This window comes from Notothenia coriiceps, unplaced genomic scaffold (assembly GCF_000735185.1).
Source record: "Notothenia coriiceps isolate Sejong01 unplaced genomic scaffold, NC01 NC01_scaffold00033296, whole genome shotgun sequence".
Lineage (NCBI taxonomy): Eukaryota > Metazoa > Chordata > Actinopteri > Perciformes > Nototheniidae > Notothenia > Notothenia coriiceps.
The window spans coordinates 108,338-131,930 of NW_011365997.1; the positions used below are offsets into that span (position 1 = coordinate 108,338).

The 23,593-nt window shown below is 42.6% G+C and overlaps 1 protein-coding gene across 1 annotated transcript in view; it reads right to left on the minus strand.

Annotated features, from left to right (window-relative positions):
• The window catches only part of drosha (drosha ribonuclease III), a 90,099-nt gene extending 85,590 nt beyond the window's left edge, over window positions 1–4,509 (minus strand). Inside the window, exons 1-4 of the mRNA XM_010789741.1 lie at window positions 4,353–4,509; window positions 2,739–3,576; window positions 2,588–2,656; window positions 1,585–1,906 (exon numbers count right to left, since the gene is read on the minus strand). Of these exons, the coding sequence (XP_010788043.1) occupies window positions 1,585–1,906; window positions 2,588–2,656; window positions 2,739–3,574 (1,227 nt within the window). The 5' untranslated portion in view covers window positions 3,575–3,576; window positions 4,353–4,509. The remainder of the gene's footprint in view (window positions 1–1,584; window positions 1,907–2,587; window positions 2,657–2,738; window positions 3,577–4,352) is intronic.
• Window positions 4,510–23,593: the final 19,084 nt, after the last annotated feature.

Genomic DNA, 23,593 nt, shown 5'->3' on the forward strand with positions numbered 1-23,593 from the left:
GTCAGCTGCGTCAGAGGGCGAAGGAGGACATGCAGGGGAAATGATTCCCTGACACGGACTACAGGGGTGTCTAATAAGAACGATTACTGTAAACTCATCTAGAGACTCTGCACCGTGCTCTGATGCTGTTGCTTTATGCTTTATGAACAACAGAGAAACATATTCTTCATTACCAAAGGTGGAATTGAAATAAAAAGTGAAGAAAAACTTATTGTTGAAACATCTTGTTAACTAAACCCCACACAGCTCAGTAAAGACTGTGAAATGTTGACTTTAGTTGATCATTTCAGTAAAAACTAATGTTCATATTTCTCTTTTTGATTATAATACCGATGAACGTTCAAAACAAAGCACTTTGGTAACTTACCACATACGTTTTAAAATGCTTAATAAGCACCGTAACTTTCATGATATCATTTCTCGGTCATAATCGGTTTATTCCGTGATATCCCCTCGCCCTAAATGCTGCGGCCGCAAGGCATTGTGGGGCAGCATTTTCTCCTCTCCTTTCGTCAAAGGAAGGTCCAGTGGTTCCTAAGCTAAAGGAGGTTATAAAGGAAGTTTCAAACCTCCTTTCCTGGAGAATTTGAACGGCTCTTATCATGGCTGCCACTGAAGCACTTCCGGGTCATTTCAGTGCGTTAGGAAGGTTCCTGAGAGAAACTGACAATTCGACTGCAGCTCAGCTTTTTTTAAACATGGCTTTCTTTATTTTGTGCACACCAAGAGTCTCTCTTTACTGGATTCAACTTTTCTAATGGGACAAAGGTTATTAGGTAATTCCATCCTGTGTGTTTGTGAGTAATAATGATTCATTTTGCAGGCTAAGTCATATGTTTTAAATGTATACCCCACAGAAAAGATGTCTATTGATTTCTTAGACAATGATTTGACCAAATAAAGTTACATTTCATCTGCCCTCACTTTGCTGAACCTTAAATCTGATTCAAAACCCTTTTGGCTAATCTACAGTAGCTCCCACAGGCAGTGTCCTCTCTGTCGGCGCAGAAAAGACATTTACTTTCACTCTGGTTTTATTGAAAGACAGGTCGGGACTCTTGGGCGGAAGGTGTAATTTGTGGCAAATAAAAAGGAAACTGATGACAGCATGAAGCAAGCACCCAGAGACTCCTGCTAAAGGTCAGAGTCTTAGAGAAGGAAAAAGGAGTCGGCACTATCCCACAGATCCAAAGACGTGAAGAAAAGCGTTTCTGAATGAAGGTGGTGATTTTGCAAATGATGACTGAGCCGTCTTTTGTGCACTGGATATTAACCGAGCGGCTGAAAAAGATACCGTGTCTGAGAGCAGCCAATTCAAATCTTCAACACCACCTTCAAAGACAAAATAGTAAAATTGCAGACTGAATATTTGTGAGGATTACTTTTTCCAGTCATGTGGATAAAGATCAGTTTTAATGGGAAACAAATGAAAGTGAGTTATTCTCCGGTTTAACCTGCAGGCAAGAACGTTTCTATGACTTTTGCAAAATTCCTGCCTAAGGGCATAAACACTGTTTCAAAAAACAATCAGACACTAAGCACAGGGCATAGGATCATTAATTAAGACTTAAATGCCAACAGTACCACTTGGTCCATGGGGTCATTGGAGTAGTAGTTCTCAGCGTGTGTGCAGCGGATCCAGGCAGGTTTCAGCTGCGCGTCTTCTTCTACTTTCTCGTCCTCTCCCTTCTCCTTCTCCTTCTCTTTCTCCTTCTCCTTCTCCTTCTCTCTCTCTCTGTCCCGCTCCTTCTCTCGCTCTCGCTCCCTGTCAGCGAACGTCTCCTCGGATTCTCGGCTCCTGACGGACGAGTAGCTGCGCTCTCTGCTCGGGCCGGACGAGCTCTCTGACCTTCTGTCCCTCTCGTCTTCCCAGCGACCGCGCTTACGGTCTCTGCTCGTGGAACGACTGCAAAGCACAGAGAAGTGAAAAGAAAAACAATTATTGCAATCAGCCAGGAGGAGGTTATGAACACGGGTTCTCATGTGACCAAAGGACCAAGCTTAGGGGACTCTTGAGGCAGCTGTAATTGCTAAATGAACACAGACTGTTGGGAGCTTGTGAAATAAAGCCACAATGTGCAATTGTACTGGTGCTAAAATCACTTTTTGTAAAAAAACACAACTTTAAAAAATGTCCCAGAACTTTTTATTTTAAGGTTGCAATACTAATAATATGCTGACTATGTCACTTACTTATACTTACATTGTTGCTACTAATTATTTAGCCATGGTAGTTTACTTATTTCTCTTTATTTTTATGTTATTACCAATGTCTGCTTTTATTTGTTATTATTGCCTGCCATTTTTCTTTTTTAACCTTCCATGCCACGTTTGCCATAACACTGTTAATTTCCCCGCTTTTGGAATAATAAAGGAATTCTGATTCTTATGAATGTGAGACAAAGTGAAAGCAACACAATAGATTTGATATGCGGAATTCAAATTACTACGAGTTTCTGGTTGATTTAAGAGCTAAAGTTACACAAGGGGAAAGGTATTTAAAAGATGTAGACTTTTACCCAGCAGTAAGCAGAGTTTGGGTGGAAATGTGTAATTCACATCAGTTCTTAATGGACAGCGTGTGTACCTTCTAGGCCTCTTCCTGTGCCGGTCAGGCGACTGGGACCTCCGACTCTCTCTGTGACGGTACCTCTCCCTGAGAACAAACACACACGTGGCTGTGAGATCAAATCATTTCACACATTGATCCCATAGGAGAGCTACTGCTATGTAAGTACCTGCTGCGATCCCTGCCCCTGTGTGCGGGCGAGGCGTGCCCTCTGTCGTACTCAGGCCTGTGCCGCCCCCCCTCCGGCCTGCCGCGCCTGTCTGGACTCCTCACGCGCTCCTTCCTCTCTGCAGGGAATTCCATTTTATGCCTGTCACCATGGTAGCCGAAGCCCTTCTGCCTGTGCTCCTCCTGGCGATACCCTCTCTCTGGAGACCTCCTGTTGTCCATGGGCTTCTCGTACTTGTACTGCTGCCCCTGCCTGAAGCTTTGCTCGGGTTTGAACGAGTTGGGGCTCTGATTGTAGCCGGGGCTAAATGCAGGAGGAGGGAAAGGGGGGTGAGGAGGATGGGGAGGGTAGTTCATGGCGTATGGAGGGTGGTAGCCCATAGATTGAGAAGCTATAGGAGGTGGCATGGATTGGTGAGCTAATGGTGGTGGGGGCACAGGAGGCATCATGTAAGGGTGGTAGGCATTCGGAGCAGACCCTGATGTGGGACCACCTGTGGAGCTGGGGAGGGGAGGAGGGGGAAAGTTAGGCGGGGGTTCAGGGAAGCCCTGCCGGAGAGGGGGCTTGGGGAAAGGTGGGCGCACCGGGCACTGGTTGAGAGAATTAGGGGGGTGGGACTGTGCTGGTGGAGGATACTGCATGAAGTCAGAGTGTTGAGGCATGTAGCCGCTGTTTCCATGGTAGCTTGAGCCAGGAGGGGCCTGAGGGTCGTAGTGGTACGGGGGAACAGGAGGCTGGGGTGGGGGGGCCCTCATGTTGGTGGGATGGTAGTTTTGAGTGGCGCCTTGTTGACCTGGGGGCCCCCTGGGACTCCCCCGATCCTGGTGGAAAGACATAACTGTGGAAACACAAAATGACATACCGGAAATAAATAAATGCACCCAGATCAAATATTACTTAACACTTTAACTCTTAACTCCATGACACAGGGGGATATGTTTTTGTAGCCTGTATACCAAATCCTTACTGAGACAACAATAGTTTGCAAACTGGTGGTGAAGTCAGTTTCCCCTTCAACATTTGTTTCCCATTGATGCCCCTTCAGTGGATGGGAATAGGGCTACATTTAGATTAACATTAGTTTATGATTTTTGGTGTTGGAAATGAATTCATAGCTGATGTGTAGGTAAACAAAACGTTATGGGAATACAGTCTTAGCAGCAACAGTGCATGAACCTTAATAACCGAAATGAGAGATTATATTTAATATTTTCAAAAACATTATGGTGTGATATTGTTGATAAGCATAACAAAATGACGCAGTTAATTAGTTCGTAGGTTACTGTAGACATCCACTTCGCCATAAGCAGCAGCTGAACACCGTTGAATTAATTGTTTGCACTCATGCAGCTGTGTTAGCTGTGCAGCAACATTAGCTAGCTAGCGGTGGCTACAGATGCTATTTTCCAAAACACGCTAACTACTGACTAAATGTTACCGTTAAAACTAAAGTGTTCCGTATGTATAACAGCAGCAGCCAATTGTAGGTTAAAGATATCGTTCTAATGTTGTGAGTTCAAGTCACACCTGGCTAACGTTGCCCGAGAGGAACATGTCAGCCAATTAGCAAGGCTACTAGCACGCCATGACAAGGATACAAGTTTGATACATTACCTTCAAAAAGATAAGGAGTGCTAGCAACAGAAGCGTATCATTCCCTCTTTACTTCTCGTTAAAAAATCCAACAGTCACACTGGCGTAAATTGTCTTAAAAAGGGCTTTTAATATGAAGCTAATACCCTTATCATTTGGGTACCTCAATTTCTAAGGGACCGTGTTTCTAGTAGGAATACTTACAGAGAGGGACTGTGCGTAGACCAATTATATTCGGCGACTTCGTCATTGGCCAATGAAATACCTGCACCACTGCAGCGCCTAAACAAACCATTTTAATGTTGCTAAAATAACACAACGTGGTTTTGTTTATTATTTAGACGTTCATACTGATTTTTAATAAAATATTACTGTGTTATATTTATTTGCTGTTTTTCAAATCTATTTTCTTTTCAAAAGTTTACAGAAACAACAAAAAAGTAAACTGTCCCTGCATAGCAACAACAGCTCCATTGCACGAATAGAAAGGACCTGTTTATTTTAACTTTATGGATTCTTAAAATATGAGTACTTTTTCGTTAACCATTTGAAAGAATTAAGAATAATGTTATATGCTTGCTTTTTATTCTGGCAGCTGTGTGTGTAAAACCGTTACTGTGCACGTCTACCATGTGTCCACTAGATGGCAGCAAAGTGGTTTGTAAATAAAAGGCAAGACAGTGAATTTGCACATTTGCAATATTACCATGGAAACAACTCTCACATCAATTTCGACTCTTAGTGAGGCAGAGAAAAGACCATTCAACTAAAATATTATATTTACTTACCCAAGGCTAAATTCTTAATTAATTACTATTACAATTTGACCTCAATCTATCTTCCTCTGCATTATCCTGACCAGAGAAACTATACTGTAAGACCTCTGCTCAGCATTGATCTGACCCCGCCTCAGGAGCTGTCAGTCTGAATAAGTTATACAGTAACGCTGATGTGCCCCCTGCTATGACGTTCTGAATTGTTAGTAGATGAATCAGTGCGGAGGAGCAGGGTAAAGTGCTGTAGCCCACGCAGATTGCTTGGAGACATTATTTTTCTGACCACTTAACACCTGGAGATTCAGTGGGAGAAAAGAAAAACTCGTAGACTGCTAGAAACAACAGGTGGAGACAAGTAGTGGACACACTTGTTTAAACTTTTTACTTTTGGATTGAAGCTGCTTTAAGTGGATTTCGCTTCAATCCAATTAAAAAATATAATAAGCAATATTTCCAGATGAAATAACTTGATCTATGTTATATCTTTTGTTAAGTTGTGGATTGAAATCATGCTCAATGTTACCAACATGTTTTTAACCTACACAAATCAAACATTTGAATCAATTTGAATTGTGGCAACCTGAATCGCGTGCAGGAATTTCAGACCCCAGTGCTAATAGAGATTCAATGACTGAATGTTAACATATTCAACTAATTAATTTATTCATAAAAAGTGACATGTCTACAACATTTTGGCCTTTTCACATACTTAGAGGAATGGCATTGTAAAATTGCATAAAAAAAAAGCTCTTACTTTTAAAATAACCCTTTTAACAATCACTACACCTCATAAATTGCATTAAAGAACCACCAGGAAAATCCCATTTAAAGGTGGATCTTCCCTTTAATCTGCCATTGTCCCATGTAAATTAATCTGACCCACCTGTATGCTGAAGGTCTTTCGAGCAATATTCATATTTCCCTGTTTTCGACTACACCTTGGCCTATGAAAAGAAAAATAATATGCATAAACAATTCCTTCTACTGTATGAAGCATTTAGAAAGGTTTGGCATATGACGCTAGTGTATTAGCCCTTAAAATGGATAATAAAAAGCCAATGTATTTGCAGAAATATATGTTATTCTTTTTGCATCTGCGTGTTTGATTGCACTTATTGTAAGTGGCTTTAGATAAAAGCGTCAGCCAAATGAAATAATGTCCATTATCTTTTACATGTCTTTGCAACTCAAATGACTCACCGCAGTCTGTTGTTTGTTTGATACCCGGTGCTTCAGTCATTACCAATTACTAAAACAGAAATACACATATATCTTCCATACTTTAGAAGAAATTACACTGTTTACTTCAGGCTTCTCAGTGTCTTCCTCTGAGATGGTCAGCAGGACTTCATTATGACTCACTTCAGGCCGAGCAGCATTAATATTCTAGGACTTTGTGCTGGTGTTGCCCTCTCTCGCTCTAAAAAGGAAGAACAATTATGTAAAATAAAGGGATTTTTGTCTTTCTCAGGAGACATATGACAGCAGACATCCTCAACATGAGTTTTAAAATATTCATAAGGGGTCAAAAGACAAAGTAATGGCCTATTTTGATGTCACATTTAAACCAATTTCACTGTTTGATAATCACAAGATACAAACTCCTTTCTGCTTTTAGTAATATATGTGTGATTTTCAAATATTATATACATATTTCCAGGAGCTAAAAGTTTCTGCTTAAAGAAATATCAAGCTCAAAGTGTCACAGTTGGTCCACGGAAAAACACAAAGGGAAAATGGTTTTATTTATAGCTTGAATGACAAAGTGGAAAAGGGGAGAGTGTGTGCTAATGGGAAGGTTGATCCAGTGAATATTACAATGTCACAGGATAATCTAAATGAGATGGAAGAGCTCTCAGTGAAAATCAGGAGGATTTTACTCTCAGGGTTAACATCTGACATGACATCTCTAATGAAGCAATATAACCTCACATTCAACATTATATGCATCACTTGAGTGTAAGAGGTGTCTAAACACTTCATAATCCTATAAGTGCATTTTTCTATTTGCACTAGCTGAAGGACTCACACAGCCCACATAGCACTATTCAAATGCAGATTTAGAGGGATACCAGTTTATTGGCTGTGGCATAGAGGGTAAATAGGCATCTACCAATCAGAGGGCAGTGGTTCTGTCCCATGCCCCTGCAGTCAACATGTCAAAGTGTCCATGGTCCAGATACCTAACCTTAAATTGCTCTCGTAGGCATGTCTATCAAAGTGTATGTAAGTTGCTTTATGGAGGAAAGCAACAGCTAAATAACATGTCATGTAGATAATGACTTTCATTGTGTCTTGAAAAAGGTCTGTAGATGCTGAGGAAATCAGAAACTGGAGCTATTTTATTGAAATAAATTAGATGACGTGTACATAAAGTATAGATTATACCGACTTTCAGGTGGTTTTAGAGACATTCATTCGATGTGGATAAAGCACAATAGGAAATGTAGGTGGATATCTAGGTGGAGTGTATTGCTATGTTTTAGCAAAAACACCTTTATAATAATATATCCATCCATCCATCCATCCATCTTCTCCCGCTTATCCGTGGTCGGGTCGCGGAGGTAGCAGTTCCAGCAGAGAGCCTCAAACGTTCCTTTCCCTGGCCACATCAACCAGCTCTGACTGGGGGATCCCAAGGCGCTCCCAGGCCAGCGAAGAGATATAATCCCTCCATCTGGTTCTAGGTCTACCCCTTGGTCTCTTCCCAGCTGGACGTGCCTGGAACACCTCCCTAGGGAGGCGCCCAGGTGGCATCCTTATTAGGTGCCAGAACCAACTCAACTGGCTCCTTTCGACGCGAAGGAGGAGCGGTTCAACTCCGAGTCCCTCCCGGATGACTGATCTTCTCACCTTATCCCTAAGGGAGACATAGCCACCCTGCGGAGAAAACACATCTCGGCCGCTTCCGCGAGAAAAAACATTGAATGTAAACATAACATTTTATGTTTATTAGATTTCTCTTCAAGGCACCTTTACATTTTAAATGATGTAATAATATGGAGGTGTAGAAATTGAGAAATGTCGCCTCATCTCTGAAATCTGACATCTCCTGTAGGCCTATAGGTTGCAGTGCTATTGAGCAAGTCACCATTTTAATTGCTCCATAGCCTGAAAGACTGAAAGTACAAACCCATGTGTGATGTGTTTGTGTGTAAGCACGAGTCTCTGCAGCTGCTCCCTGTTGTATTGGACACAGAGTCACTGCCTGAGGAATACAAAAAGATTCATGAACAATCCTTTACATACCATCTCACTCGAGAACAAGACCCCGAGATACTTGAACTCCTTCACTTGGGGTAAGGACTCATTCCCTACTTGGAGTGGACAGTCCATCGGTTTCCTGCTGAGAACCATGGCCTCAGATTTGGAGGTGCTGATCCTCATCCCAGCCGCTTCACACTCGGTTGCGAACCGATCCAGTGAGTGCTGAAGGTCGTATAATATATATCAATGTTTATTTTGTATCCCGCCTCTCCTAAAGGTTTTTTTTGTGACATTTTTGTTGTTGGTTACTTAGAAATTCAATAACACTTTAAAGCGTCTCCTTGACAGAACACATGGTAGAAATCTGACAACTTACCAAAGATACCTCGGTTCAAATCCACCCAAAACTCTTTGGTGCATGTCTCCCACATTCCTGTCTCTTGTAAAGAAAAAAGCAGAGAACATGTAGAAACAAAATAAGGGATCTGAAGAGTTTAGTCATCCGTTTTTACTCATCATTGAGAAGAATTGAGGTAAGGCCACGGGTCTGCAGAAAACGTGGCTGCGTCCTTGCATTTACCTTTTGGGCCCCCACCAACGTGTCTGTGTAATTGTCTTTTCAGCGTACATCAGGTCTGAGATAATGCGTTTCAGTTGCCGTGGCCCACGTTCCCTTGATGCTAATGTACAGAAAGACTCTCCGTAATGCACTCTCACTGAAACAAATAAGCTCATTCATGTGTGGCGAAAGGAAAAAGCGTAATGTGTTTTTCAGGCAGTGCGTGTGGGCTTTTAACAGTGACTCTGCTCAGGTGAATCAACGCTTTTTCTCGAAGCAAGACAGTGATGTGTGAGTTTAATTAAAATAACTTAATCAGGGACATACTTCTTGTACTGATTCTGCTTAATGTGTGGTAATTGTTTGGAGTTTCAAATGTGATCTACAGCAGAACTAGGCTTTCATTATTTGAAGCTTTAATCTCAGATCCGAATCGCCTGCAGGGTGTAAAATGAAACTGAGTGTAAGAGGCTTGAGTAGTGGAAAGCAATGAATTATCTGGGATCAAAATGTGAAAGGGAGAGGAAATTGAGCCTGTGAGAGTGATTTTTGGTCTGCCAGGCCGATGGGGTAAACACCGACACCAACTGGGCACAGCAGAAGAGTTTGCGTCATTTGGACTGTTTACGATTTGGGGATCAAATAAAACAGATCCAGTTTTCAGTTTGTACAGATTTGTTTTCGAAAAGGCAGTTTTGAAGACTCATGCATTTAGTTTTTCCTTCTCATGCTATTTTATATTTATGTAATGGTTGCCTAACAACCAATTGACTGGCTGGCTATATCAAAGAATGACTTCACTTTTGACTTTTTCTAAAGATTGAAAAGCAGTTTTCAAGGAGACCTCCTTTTGTTCAAGAATTAAAAATATTATTCTGATGTCCACTGAACCCAGATGAAGTATCTTCCTTGACGGGTGTAGATGATAATGTTCTTTTGTCAAAGAACATGCTCCTTATTAGCTGTCATGTATCATCTCACTCAGTGTGCGTGGGCCCACAACAACAGCCATAATTACCATAAGCAACATGCAGGGATGGAAGCATGCATTTCATTGAGTGCCTGGATGAGGAAATGAATTTCACAGAAAAATAAAGGGCCAGGGAGTTAACTCTGATGTTCCCAGCTTAAGTACTGACGTGCTTGTTGCTGTGATTATGTTTGATTACCTTATAAAGAGCATTGGGGTTAAGGCAGTCTGCAAACATGGACGAGGTTAGTTTTATTAATCAAGAGTTGGTTAAAAATAATAGTTTTGTTTGGCAGACATAAATAGTATCATGACATACAGTTTTGGACGGATTAAGCAGCTGCTACATTGGATCATACAGTGCCTTGCTAAAGTATTCACACCCCTTGCAATTGTTCCTATTTTCTTGCAAAAAAATAAATATATATAATATTTTTGGGGGGATTTTATGGCAAGACCCCAAACAAAGTCAGTCAAAATTGGTGAAGTGAAAAAAAAGAGCATCTTTTAAAACATAAAAAAAATGTAAAACTGAAAAGTGGTGTGTGCATATGTATTCACCCCCTTTGCCATTTAGCCCAAACAAAGACCTTCAGAGTCACCAAATTATTTAAGTAAAGTTCACCTGTGTTAAATCAAGTGCCTCATTATCTCTGTATATATACACCTGTTGTAGATGGCCTCAGTCTTCCATACCTCAGCAAGTGGCATTTCAAAGCGAGAAAATGACACACTGAAGAGTAAAGAGAGCTCTCCAAACAGGTCAGGGACGAAGTTGTGGAAAAGTATGAGAAAGGGTTGGGTTATAAACAAATCTCACAAACTTTGAACATCCTAGGAAGCACCATTAAATCCATTATTTTAAAATGGAAAAACTATGCCACGACAACTAACCTGCCAAAAGAGGGCTGCCCACCAAAACTCTCACACCGTGCAAGGAGAGCATTGATCAGAGAGGCAACAAAGCGGCCGAGGATAACCCTGCAGGAGCTGGTAAGCTCCACAGCAGAGAGGAGAATCTATTCTGTACATAGGACCAGTAAGCCGGACACTCCACAGAGCTGGGCTTTATTGAAGAGTCGCCGGAAAGAAGCCATTGCTTAAAGAGCATCTTGCAGGTTGTTTTTTTTTCTACATTTATGCTTAAACTTGCTTGAAAATTACAATTAAAAAAGTGAATGTAGGATTTTATATGTTTTACGAGACATAAGGGCAGGAATTCAGAGGGAAAGGAGCAATTTTGAGCTCTGCTCTTAAAAACGGCTTTTTTTTAAGGTCATACGTCAAACGCGTCATATTCATAACAAAGGGGAAACATCTCCGCTCTCTGACCGCGGGTATAGTTAGTAGTTGCGTTGAGTTGAGCGGTTGTGTTTTAGTGAGCTGGTATTTTTCGGTAGTTTTACATTGTATTTCACCATTTGTAATCATGGTGCAGTATTGTGTTTGTGCAGGTTGCACAAATACCAGCCTGTCAGGACATCGAGTCCACAGTTTGCCTCACGGGAAAAGGACCGGAGCTAGCGTTCGTTCCTGGGTGCGTTGTGCATCCACCTCCCTGCAGCACATACTCTCCACAGCTTTATCAGGAAACCGTATTACTTCTCTCTCCCCCCCCCCTTCGCTGCTCTCTCTCTCTCTCCCCTCTGGTACACGGCACCGTAAGACGTAGTGTGGAGTTGCATTAGGTAACGCTGTGGTGGCTGTACTGCTCCAGCCGTCTCCTTTGTGTTTGTTTGTTTCCCCCTGTCTGTGTTGTTTGTGTGTGCGTGGTGGCTGTCACTCCTGGCTCCCGGCTCAACCTCCACTCACCTGCTGCAATCAGCTGTGCACCCTCCCCGACTACACACCTGCTTTCCATCAAGCCATTTACAACGGCATATCAACGGAGGCTCCACAACCTTTCTCCGCCAGATCGTCAAGTATAAGCCGTATCTCGCGTCTCCCCTCCGGTACACAGCACCGTAGTGTGGAGTTGCATTAGGTAACGCGAGATACGGCTGATACTTGCGCATTAGTTTCTGTTATCAATGCTAGTATCAACAGTCCTGCCAGTAACGTTACTATATTATCAATGCTACGTTAGTTATAGCCTGATATATGGTAGCTAACGCCGGTCACTCACCAAGATAGCTGCCCAGTTCTCCACTGGTTCTCCTCACACCACAGCTCAATTTCTCTCCGATGGCCGTTATTTCTTCTAATCCTTGGCTGCTCCTGGTCTCTTGGACGCCTAGCAGGCTCATAATTATAAGGTTGTGGTCCCTCATATGCATTCGAATATTCATGTTCAACTTCTTCTGTGTCTTCTGTGTCGAAACTAGCATTGGGATCCATGTTTATTAATACGTTACACCGGCCGCTCTCCCCCTTGTGTCCCCCGTGTTACGTCACACGCGGGAGGTCACGTGCCGAGGCTTTTATATGGAAGTGAAAATGTCTTACAAAAAACGACGCCAGATGTCACTGTAGTGTATATTTATTATGTATATTTTTTTGAAAATCTAGTGTATTCATCATTTTCCTACACATTTCTTCACAGGTGTCTATAACCTGAAAGTTGATCTTTAAAGGTCCCATCTCATGCTTTTCTGGTTATTACCCGTCCCCTTGTGTGTTATGTAGCTTTTTCTGCATGTAAACGGTCTGCAGAGTCACAAACCCTCAAAGTACACCCTGTAGCGAGTAAAACTCTAACACAGAAAAGACCTCTCTATGCTGCCCCAGAACGCCTCGTTGGAGATTTCTCTTTTTCTTCCTGGGTACAGTGACGTGACCATACCCAAATGGACCCATTAGTCCAAATGGACCGATCCGTGGAGCTCCTTACACACACACACACACTCTCTCAGCGGCAAAACTGTGACGCGCTGGGGGGGGGTGCTAGTGGAGCCTCGCAACGGCGAAACTGTGGTGCGCTTACACTGTAGGTGCGCCGCGTTTGGGGGTGCGGGTGCTAGTGGAGCCTCTCAGATTGGGGTGCTGCAGCCCCCTCAGCACCCCCCCCCTTCCCGCTTCCATTCGCGATGTCTCGCTGTCTCGCAGACCCCACGCAGCAAGCAGGAAAATGAACCCAGCTCACACTGTCCGCTCCTCGCAGCAGCCGTACTACAGCGTCTCCAGCGCTTTCGAACGGCAATGTCCGTGGCTGTCTCCTCCTGATTGGTGGAGTTGGCCCAATAGCCGTAGCGCCACTTCTGTGACGTCATAGAAGTGTTCAAATCTGGATCAGTCTGTATCAGATCCGTTGCAGCCCCTTTTTAAGAGATTTGGGTATGGAGGAAAATAGAGAGGGTTGTGTTTTCTGACACTTGGTGAGTTCCCTGGAACACCGGGGACACATATTCATGTATAAAAGACGTACAAAAGTGCATTTTGCATGATAGGTCACCTTTAATTCAATTCAAATGTAAACTTCGTGGAAAAGTGATGATGCATTAAACGTATTGTAACTTCACTCACTCCAACTCTTGTTTGTTGTGTTCAAAATACACTATTTTCTGCCTCCTAACTGCTCATGTTTAAGGTATAAAGTACTTTTTGCCATTTGGTCTGTGCGGTCTGTCTTTAGGACTCAATTCAAGAAAGACATGAGAGTAAATAAATCAAATGGTGTGAGTGTTCAAGCCTTCTGTAACCTGCTCCTTATCTCAGCTTGAGGCTATCAGCTCAAGGCTTTCACTGTAGCTTCACTGGCTTTTGATATGGGATAAGAATGTACGGGATATAAAAGGTGACATTTCAACTTGGATCTGTCTTTGATTTAGACTGTCCATCACAAGTCGTTTAGTTTACTCAACCTGAGTGTCTTGTGTTTGTGACCTGTGTGATTCCGCTGCCAAATATCTATCCATCCTTCAAAAAACATTCCCGCAGCCACACCATTTTCCTGTCAGAATCTGAAGTGCTGTCACGGGGTTCTTCAAGTGAGAATGCCCCTTTCAAGGACACCAGTCAAGTCTCGTTAACCTGTAGCTTCGTGAATGTTGTAATCATCATGGCTGCACGATGGGTGATGCTTTAGTCTCTCTTTTTTGGCCTCCACATAACGGAGCGTAGTCTCAGCTGTATACTCAGATTCTGCTGATCTGATAAATGTCTGCAAATAAACAAAAATCGGAGGGAACTCGGAAACATCCTGCTGCAAAACTGATTTTCAAACAGATATAACTTGAGTGTTGGAGCTTATTTATTCTATCTAATGTTATCTCTCTAACAGACATCTGTCAGCAATCGGATTTTGTTGTTGCATCTCTGTATCTTTGTAGCCAATCAATTGAGCAGGCTTTGGTTGCATACAGATAAACAATCCATGTGCAGCGCGAAGAAACGTCACATTGTGAGTGAAGAAAACCAAAAAAGTTAACTCATGGTTTTGAAAGTGGAACTATGTGGGTCATTTGGGAATCCAATTTTCTGCAAATGGATTTTACCCTTACCCTTTTCACGACAGCAAATTCGTTTTTCTGATATTTTGAAGCACGAAGAGAATCCATTATCTCTCTACTTTATTTTTCCAACTAGTTATTTGAGGTATTTGTATTTTAAAATCTAAAAATCTCCTGGAATTTCTGAGACCCATCTGTTGCTATATCTGAAAATGAAGTAGTCATTGCAAAAATCATAAATGGAGTTACCGTTTGAAAAAGGTCTGACAACGCTGAGGACAAAATTCAGAGAAATATGCAGCAAATAATTATATAATTTATATAATATAATATAATCAATGTCTTCTTTGTTCAAGTATGTTACAATTGCACAGAGGGAGCGTATAGCAGAGAGAAAAAAAATCTCTTTCTCATCTTAACATGAAAAGTGTCTTTTTTGAACAAGATTGCTTTCATGTTAATCATTAGATATTTATAAAGACATTACATTCTACATTACAAACTTGTGTTTCTATGACAACAAACTTCCATTTTTCCTTACGTTATATGGTTAATCTAAGACAACTTCTTTCCAATTAAGAAGCAACACTGAGCATATTTTTTTCCAAAGTAAAGAAAGGGACTGAAGACCCTTCATTTCCCACTGTCCAATTCTCCATAGCAACCGTAACTAGGATTAGGATGAATGTGAACCTTTCAGTGGTGTGAATCTGTACAGTATGTAAAGAGTGTATTGGCCGTATTTGTCTATGCAGCGCAGTGAGAAAAGAATGTATCCACCTTTAGGATAGGGTGACAGAATGTGTGCTGCTGCAGGTTTTGAAGGATCTTATGGTGTGTTTGTGGATGTATAATGTACTTGGAAATTGTAAGGTGAGCTATTTTTGTTCTTGTGTCCCCGTTAGTCTCACAGTTTGCATTGTAATCAAGGTATGCATTGAGTTTATAATGTTAACAAAAAGATCATTTATGGGGACATTTTGGTGTTAAAGGATAATGTGTTTGCCCCTGCTACTGTAGCAAGTGAAGAAAACACAACTGGAATGTTTAGCAATTACCAATAGTTTATTTTTCATGTGTAATTGTTACTTCTAAATCATTGTGCTCTAAGGAATTGGGATTTATTCGTGGCTGATATATGGAAATGAATTGCCTGACTAATGAATAATTAAAATAATTGTTACAGCCCTACACTGACTGTGTTTAATTCTCCACTGACTTCCTTTTGTGGAGTGTTTTTACTCTCTGCCTGGTTTAAAGGCGACATCATGTTTTCTTAAAGGTCAGCTGACTTGTCATAGGGATTTCTACCCAGCATGTAATCAGCTCTGTTAAATCACAGGAAATAACTCAAGCTGGCATATGATGGGCTGTATTAGAAACTGGGGGCGTGGAGTTTACTGTTGAACACCTGGGAGTACAGCAGGCGCAGAGGCACTATTGAAAGAGGCTGTTGAGTCAGAAAATCCAGTGAGTTTAGAGTTTGAGTGATAAGTAAGGATATTTGAGTTTCTTCTGCTTCAATTTTCACCGATTCAATATTCCTCTGGCGAGTTCCGTCAACTTAATGAAAATAAAATCACTGGAAAACCTCTTGAGAAACAATAATGTGATAGATGTCACTCACACTACACAGTACTCTATGTATGATCCAGACTTACCTATTCACAAAGGAATGCATCCCTACGCTTCTATCTGCTCCAAGTATATGCGATTTCTGTAAAGAGAAAGCAGAAATATTAATAGAAACAACCTGTTGTCACACCTTTTGCATCACTCACTCCTAATGATATGTTTTTTTTCACCGTTTTGACAGCTCAGCAGCATGCTCTCTTACCTCCCCCACACCACAAGATCCTTTATATAATATCATATGACACCAAGAGGTATATAGTAGCTGTGAAACGTACTACTATGTGTTGATCACTAATTCATAGGATTTGCCAGATGAGAAGTCTGAAACCCTTCTTGCATGTTATCAGAATAACCCTACACATCTATCCGTTTTTTGAGGAGAAAAGCAGAGCAACATTCATTATAACATATGATATAGTAGTTATTATAGAACCATGTTAAAAATGCTGCATTAAATACTCTTGATGAGCGATCACGCCTGATGCACATGTTCCTACAAATGATCAGTCTCAGTGATGCGTGTGTTTCTGGACTTTCCAGCAGAATGAGCAGTGAGGTTACTGCAGTTTACTTTCAGCTTACTGAAGCAGAGCTGCAATGAGCCGTGACAACTCTCATCAATGATCTGCAATACAGACTGTGAGTGAGTTAAAGAGGCCCTATCATGCCTTTAGGGGTATTCCCTTTCCTGTCGTGTTTTAAAATGTTTTTTATGTAAATGGTCTGCAAAGGCTACAATCCCAAATGTCCGCGCCAGCCTGATTGTAAAAATCGTGGATAAGAGTCTTGTCTACGATAAATGAAGCAGCTACCCAGCTTCTAGCCTCAGGACCGTAACCCTTCCAGTCTACCAGGAATTGCTTCCCCCTCCCCCTATTACGGACCTCCAGCAGCTTACGGACCTTTTAAACCTCACCCCCTTCAAAGAATCTGGGAGCCAGTTTCTTTGAGGCGACATGGAGTAGTAAGTCCTTATTGGAAAGCCAAACTTTTTGGCCTGGTCTGTAGGAGGGAGCGACCCTGCGATGGACGTCTGCAACAGCCTTCATCCGAGCTGAACTTCGGAGAAGAGACTGGCGAGCACCAGCCCAAACTCGGCGACAACGTCTGATCATGGCATGAGCCGATGGAACCATTACCTCTTCCTCGTTGTTAGGGAAAAGCGGAGTCTGGAAACTATTGACACAATGGAATAGCGAGAGACCTGTGGCTGCCGTAGGAAGAGAATTGTGGGCAAACTCGACTCATGTGAGGTGGTCACTCCAGGTGGTCTGGTTCCGGGAGACGAGACAACGTAGCGTAGTCTCTAGTTCTTGGTTCAGACGCTCCGACTGTCCATTTGACTGAGGGTGATATCCTGATGACAAGCTGACGGTGGCACCTATGAGTCGACAAAACTCCTTCCAGAAACCGGAAATGAATTGTGGACCCCTGTCGGAAACAATGTCATCAGGGAATCCATGGATCCTGAATACCTGATTCATCATGACCTCTGCGGTGACTTTGGCAGAGGGAAGCTTGGTCAATGGGATGAAGTGAGCCATCTTTGAAAATCGATCCACCACTGTTAGGACCGTAGTCTTGCCTCTGGATGAAGGAAATCCTGTCACAAAATCCATCGAAATGTGTGACCAAGGACGTTGGGGAATCGGCAGCGGCTGGAGCAAGCCCATCTTGACTTGAGACGAGGTCTTATTACACGCACACACCGGACAAGCCGCTACATACTCCGCCACATCCTTCCTCATGGCTGGCCACCAGAAACGTTGTTGAATCCTGAACATTGTCCTTGTTACTCCCGGATGGCACGAAAGCACAGATGAGTGAGCCCAGTGGATGACCTTGGAGTGAAGAGCCTCAGGAACAAACAGCAGATTGTTGGGACACTCGCTAGGTGCTGGATTCATGACATTCGCCTTTTTAACGTCCGACTCCACCTGCCAGGAAAAGGCTCCGATCACACGGTTAAGTGGAAGGATGGTCTTGGGCTCTACCGCAAGTGGTTCTGGATCGTAAAGACGAGACAAAGCATCAGGTTTTTGATTCTGAGACCCGGGACGAAAAGAGAGTGTGAAGTTGAACCTACTAAAGAATAGTGTCCACCTGGCCTGACGGGAGTTGAGACGCTTAGCCTTTCTTATATATTCCAGATTCTTGTGATCTGTCCAGACTAAAAACGGCTGCTCTGCCCCCTCTAGCCAGTGTCTCCATTCCTCGAGGGCAGCTTTTACAGCTAACAGTTCCTTGTTTCCCACGTCATAATTCCTCTCTGCCGTTGTCAACTTCCGCGACAGGTAAGCACATGGATGCATTTTGTTGTCTTCTACAGAACGTTGAGACAGTACTCCTCCAATTCCCTCATTGGAAGCATCAACCTCGACCATAAACTGGCGCTGGGGATCTGGAATGGTGAGTATGGGAGCTGATGTGAATCTCTCTCTGAGGCGTTGGAAAGCGAAGTCCGCCTGGGGAGTCCACTTGAAGGGAACCTTAGGAGAAGTCAGAACATGCAGAGGGGCAGCAACAGAACTGAAATTCCTAATAAACTTCCTATAGAAATGAGCAAACCCCAGAAACTGCTGAACCTTCTTCCTGGAGTCTGGTGTGGGCCACTGGGAATACTGCACTGATTTTAGCAGGATCCATTTGCATATGATTAGGTGAGATTATGTATCCTAAGAAAGACACCTCTTCTGTGTGGAACTCACACTTCTCTGCCTTAACATATAGCTGATTCTCCAGCAGTTTCTGCAAAACCTGGCGGACATGGTTAACATGAGATTTAGCGTCTGGGGAGAAAATCAGAATATCATCCAGATACACAAACACTGAAATATTCAAAAATTCCCGCAAAACCTCATTCACAAAAGCTTGAAACACAGCCGGTGCATTGCATAGTCCAAAAGGCATTACTAGGTACTCATAGTGACCACTCTGAGTATTGAATCCTGTCTTCCACTCATCCCCCTTTCTTATTCTAACCAAGTGATATGCATTTCTTAAATCTAACTTGGTGAATATCTTGGCAGTTTGAAGCAGTTCAAAAGCAGATGACATGAGTGGCAGAGGATAGCGGTAGTAGTAGTCTATGCAAGGTCTCAGAGACCCGTCTTTCTTTCCCACAAAGAAAAATCCCGCTCCGGCTGGAGAAGATGAAGGACGGATAATCCTTGATTTGAGTGAAGAGGAGATGTATTCGTCCATTGCTGCTCTTTCAGGTCTCGAAATCGAGTAAAGTCTCCCCTTGGGAATGGGGGCTCCCGGTAAGAGATCAATGGGACAGTCAAAATCTCGGTGAGGAGGTAGCGACAGGGCTTTGGACTTGTTAAAGACTTCCTTTAAATCATGGTAACATGGTAGCACCTTCTGTAGATCAGGATAGTCAGGGTGATCTATACTGTTTCTACTAGAGTCTGTTGGTGCATTAACAGGTTGCGAAAGTTTACACCTGCCCATACAATCCTCTCCCCATTCCTTAATTTTCCCTGAACGCCAGTCAATGTAAAGATTGTGGGTCTTCAGCCATGGAAACCCCAAAATAATCGGGTGCTGAGCCGACTCAATAATATGAAATTGCATGCTCTCGGTATGGTCCTTATTCACAGTAATCTGAATGGGCTCAGTACAATGGTTAACTGTGAACAACAAGCGGCCGTCTAAGGCACTGGCATTAATAGGAAAAGATAGCAGAACAGTCTTTATCTCTAGCTGATTTACTACGCCCCAGTCCATAAGGCTTTCGTCAGCCCCTGAGTCTATTAACACACCCTGGTCAATGGTCTGATTGTTAATACAAATCTTTACCTGAGTAACAGGTCGAGGAGGGAAGTCTGCGGGAAACTTGCTCACCAGCGCCCTCCTTTTGACTGGTGAGCACGATCTTTTCCCGGGCATGAAGCGAGTTGATGATCCGGCTGGCCGCAGTAGAAACAACAACCCTCCCACAGACGGCGCTGCCTCTCCTCCAGAGAAAGCCTGGTTCTTCCCGGCTGCATGGGTTCACCGGAGTCATTCAGAAGTGTAGTCCTCTGACGGTCCGGTAACATGGGCTGGAGAATCCTCAGCTGGCAGCGCGACCCTACGAGACGAATTCTGAAAGCTGGGAATAACATCTCGGTTGCGTCGACGATCCCTCTCTCTTTCTCGAAGACGGTTATCGATTCGGATGGCCACAGCGATGAGGGACTCCAGATCCTGGGGTGTCTCCAGTGGAGCCAGCTGGTCCTTTATCGGTTCCGAAAGTCCCGTCATGAAGGCGTCACGAAGAGCTGGAACATTCCATCCGCTGCTGCTGTACGAAACTCAATGGCATAATCAACCACCTGACGGTTGAGCTGACGTATTTGAAACGGTCTTCTGCTGGCCTCTGTAGCAGGCGATGAATGGTCAAAAATGCGACTCATAGTCTCTATGAAATCGGCCAATGAGTAACCTAGTTCGGTGTCTCTAGACCAGGCATCCTCAAAGTCCGGACTCCGGTCCGGATCCGGACCGAACCACAAGGACCGGAGTCCGGACTTTGAGGATGCCTGGTCTAGAGACACCGAACTAGGTTACTCATTGGCCGATTTCATAGAGACTANGTCGCTTTGGATAAAAGAATCACCTAAATGCAATGTAATGTAATGTAATGTAATGTGTTACAATGGCGTTAGCAACCAGAAAAGGAAACCAGTAAGGACAATCAGATGAGAATGCTGCGTGGAGTCTGCGTGCCGTGTTGGCGGGACGTTGCGCGGCTCGTTGCTGCGAGGAGCGGACAGTGTGAGATGGGTTCATTTCCTGCTTGCGCGTGGGATCTGCGAGACAGCGAGACATCGCGAATGGACGCGGGAAGGGGGGGTGCTGAAGTGGCTACAGCACCCCCAATCAGCGAGGCTCCACTAGCACCCGCACCTTGAGTCATTATTGTGACTCATATCGTCTTCTATTTTGACAAAGAGGTCTGTTACTGTTGCTCTAACATCTTCTCACCCTGTCTTATATCCGGTAGTCAAACAATGCTTAATGCAGTACATTACTTAATTTAAGACCTTAGTATTCTATCTTAAGAGAGGAAGGAAGCTCTTACATTTCTTATTCAGCACTCCCCCACTAATGAACGTCTGGAACAGCTTCATCTTCCTTTGACTTTTTATTTTTTTGGCTGGGCTTTGTCAATATCACAATGCAATGAAAGAAAGAATTTTCCAGCATGAATGGGAACTCCTAGACGGATGCTGGAGAAGTGAGAGGAGGGGATACTTCCCTCGACTCAACACACGGCTCCTGACAGCTCATAAGAAAGAGACAAGGTCGAACAAATGGTTTCTTTTCATGGAATATCAAAATATCATTACGTTTTGAGATTTAGATCTGAAAATGTGACCAAAGGTTACAAATGACACACAAGTCGGTGTGATATCAATGTGTCCTTATTACAGTTTGTTTTTCATATATTTATGTTACTTTGCGTTTCATCATAAGAATGAAATTATATCATAAAAATACATCCAAATACAGTTCCTTTTTTAATATAAACAGGGCTCTTTATTCTTCCATAGTGATATCTCAGACTGCTTGACCATTATTGGTTTGCACATGCAAGGTGAATTAATTTTCAAGCCTAATTTAATCATCACAATCATTAACACCAACCACAGAGAAGTAATTATCACTTAAAACTGTCCACATATTAATATATAATTACAGCAGTTAATTCCACTGCACAGTATTTCATTTTACATTCTGTTCATTTCATTCTATTTGACATGTAGGCCTATACAGTTTATTTATACTGCCTTTAATTTTCACTTTTGTGTCACTTGCGTTATTTATTGTTTTAGTTTTTATGTCTTAAGTATATTGTATGTTGCACTACAGGAGCCAGTGACTTCAGATTTGTATTGGCAGTGACTGCACTTTAGCCATTGTGCGAATTACAACAAAACCTTTCAGTCTTTCAATCTAAAAACACTCTTTAACCATAAACATTTTGGATTTTGTTACAGTTAGTTGTTTTGCATGCTGGCTAAATTGAAGCACTAGGACAATTATTAATCTATTTTGCACCTGTGTTTGTTGTGACGGCCCCAGAGCCTGTGTGCAGGTGTGTTACAGGTCTTACGGTGGGGTGGAGCTGAAGAGGCCAATCAGCTAGATCGCGGACACCTGGCCGGAGCCGAGGTGCTATTAAGCCCAGCTGCCCTGAGTCACATGTCGGCCCTGACTCTCTCCAAACCGGCCGCAGGAGGAGTAACACGACGATCCTCTCACCTCGTCCATCCATCTTGTGCATTATATTGAACAACCGCAATAAATGTGCCGTGGCTTTTGGAAACTCGTGTACGTCTTGTTATCTTTCCGTTGTGGCCTACGAGCCGGTCATAACATTATCAAAATGTCTGCTCTCAGAGTGTCTGAAAGTGCCTTACCTTTTTTATTTTAAGCTTCATTATCAATTCAACAACAGCATCATATTTTCCAACAAACCTAATGACGATATCCAAAAAAGATGTTTCCTTATTGTTGGAAACTCTGAGCATATTTTAACTTTTCTTCCTTCTTCTCTCTGAATTATTTTGTTTATTTTTATTGTGTTGTCGAACATGCTCATTGTAGCATTGTAAGTGAGTTCTTCCACGAGCTATTTCATTTCCTGCTTGGTTTTCTTCTTATGTCTCATTGCATTTGTTGAGAGTGCATCCCTTCCTCTCAGGAGGTTATGATGTGTGAGCCATGAATGGAGTGCTGATCCGAGGCTAAGACCTCCTGCAGATCCTGCTGCTCATCAATAGGAAAGATTGATGAGTTTCTGTCTCAGGGCAACGCAGCAGGCACACATCACGACTTCAGTGGAGATATTGAGGACTGTTTGCTAATGTTTCAAAGTACGACCTAAAGGTATTCCAGCACATTGTTAGGCCTCTCACTGACTCACTACCATTCATCTATGAAAGTGATTGACTTTACTGAAGGTGTATGACTTTGTTCGTATTTTATAAAGTTACCAAGACAATTGGAATCAAATCAGACTAACTGCAAGAATATGAATCAGATATCCATGATTAATGTATCACATTCATGTCAATGAAGTTAGATTTTCAAAAAGAATATGTGGATTTGATTATAGGAGGATATGCAAACAGCAATGAAGGAGCCTTCTGAGCGATACAAAAAATAGATGGCCTAATAAATAATGATTGCATTAAGTTAAATCATAATGAGAACTGGGTATTAAACCTCAACATATGCGTTAATTAAAGGGCCATACAATGCTAATTTTCAGGATCATATTTGTATTTAATGTCTCTACTGGGACATGTCTCCATGCTTTAATGTTCAAAAAGCTCTTTATTTTGCTCATACTCTCTGTGCTGCAGCACCTCTTTTCACCCTCTGTCTGAAGCCAGAGCCCAGTCTGCTCTGATTGGTTAGCTGTCTGGCTCTGTTGTGATTGGTCAACTGCTCAGAGATGTACAATATGGCCGAGTGCTAGCCAATAGAAGCGCGAGTGTAACACAGTGATGGCACTGTGTTACGGAAGAAAAAATCAAAGAAAAAAAAAGGGGGGGGGAGTGTGTGGGAGAGAAACTCCCTCTGTGGGGAACATTGGGATTTTAGCCTTTGTAGACCATTTACATGCACTAAAGCCTAAATAACACAATACTGGAAAGGGAAGACTCGAAAGCATACAGTAATAGGGCCTCTTTAAGTCCTAAAACTGGCATTGAATGTGTGGTCAGTTA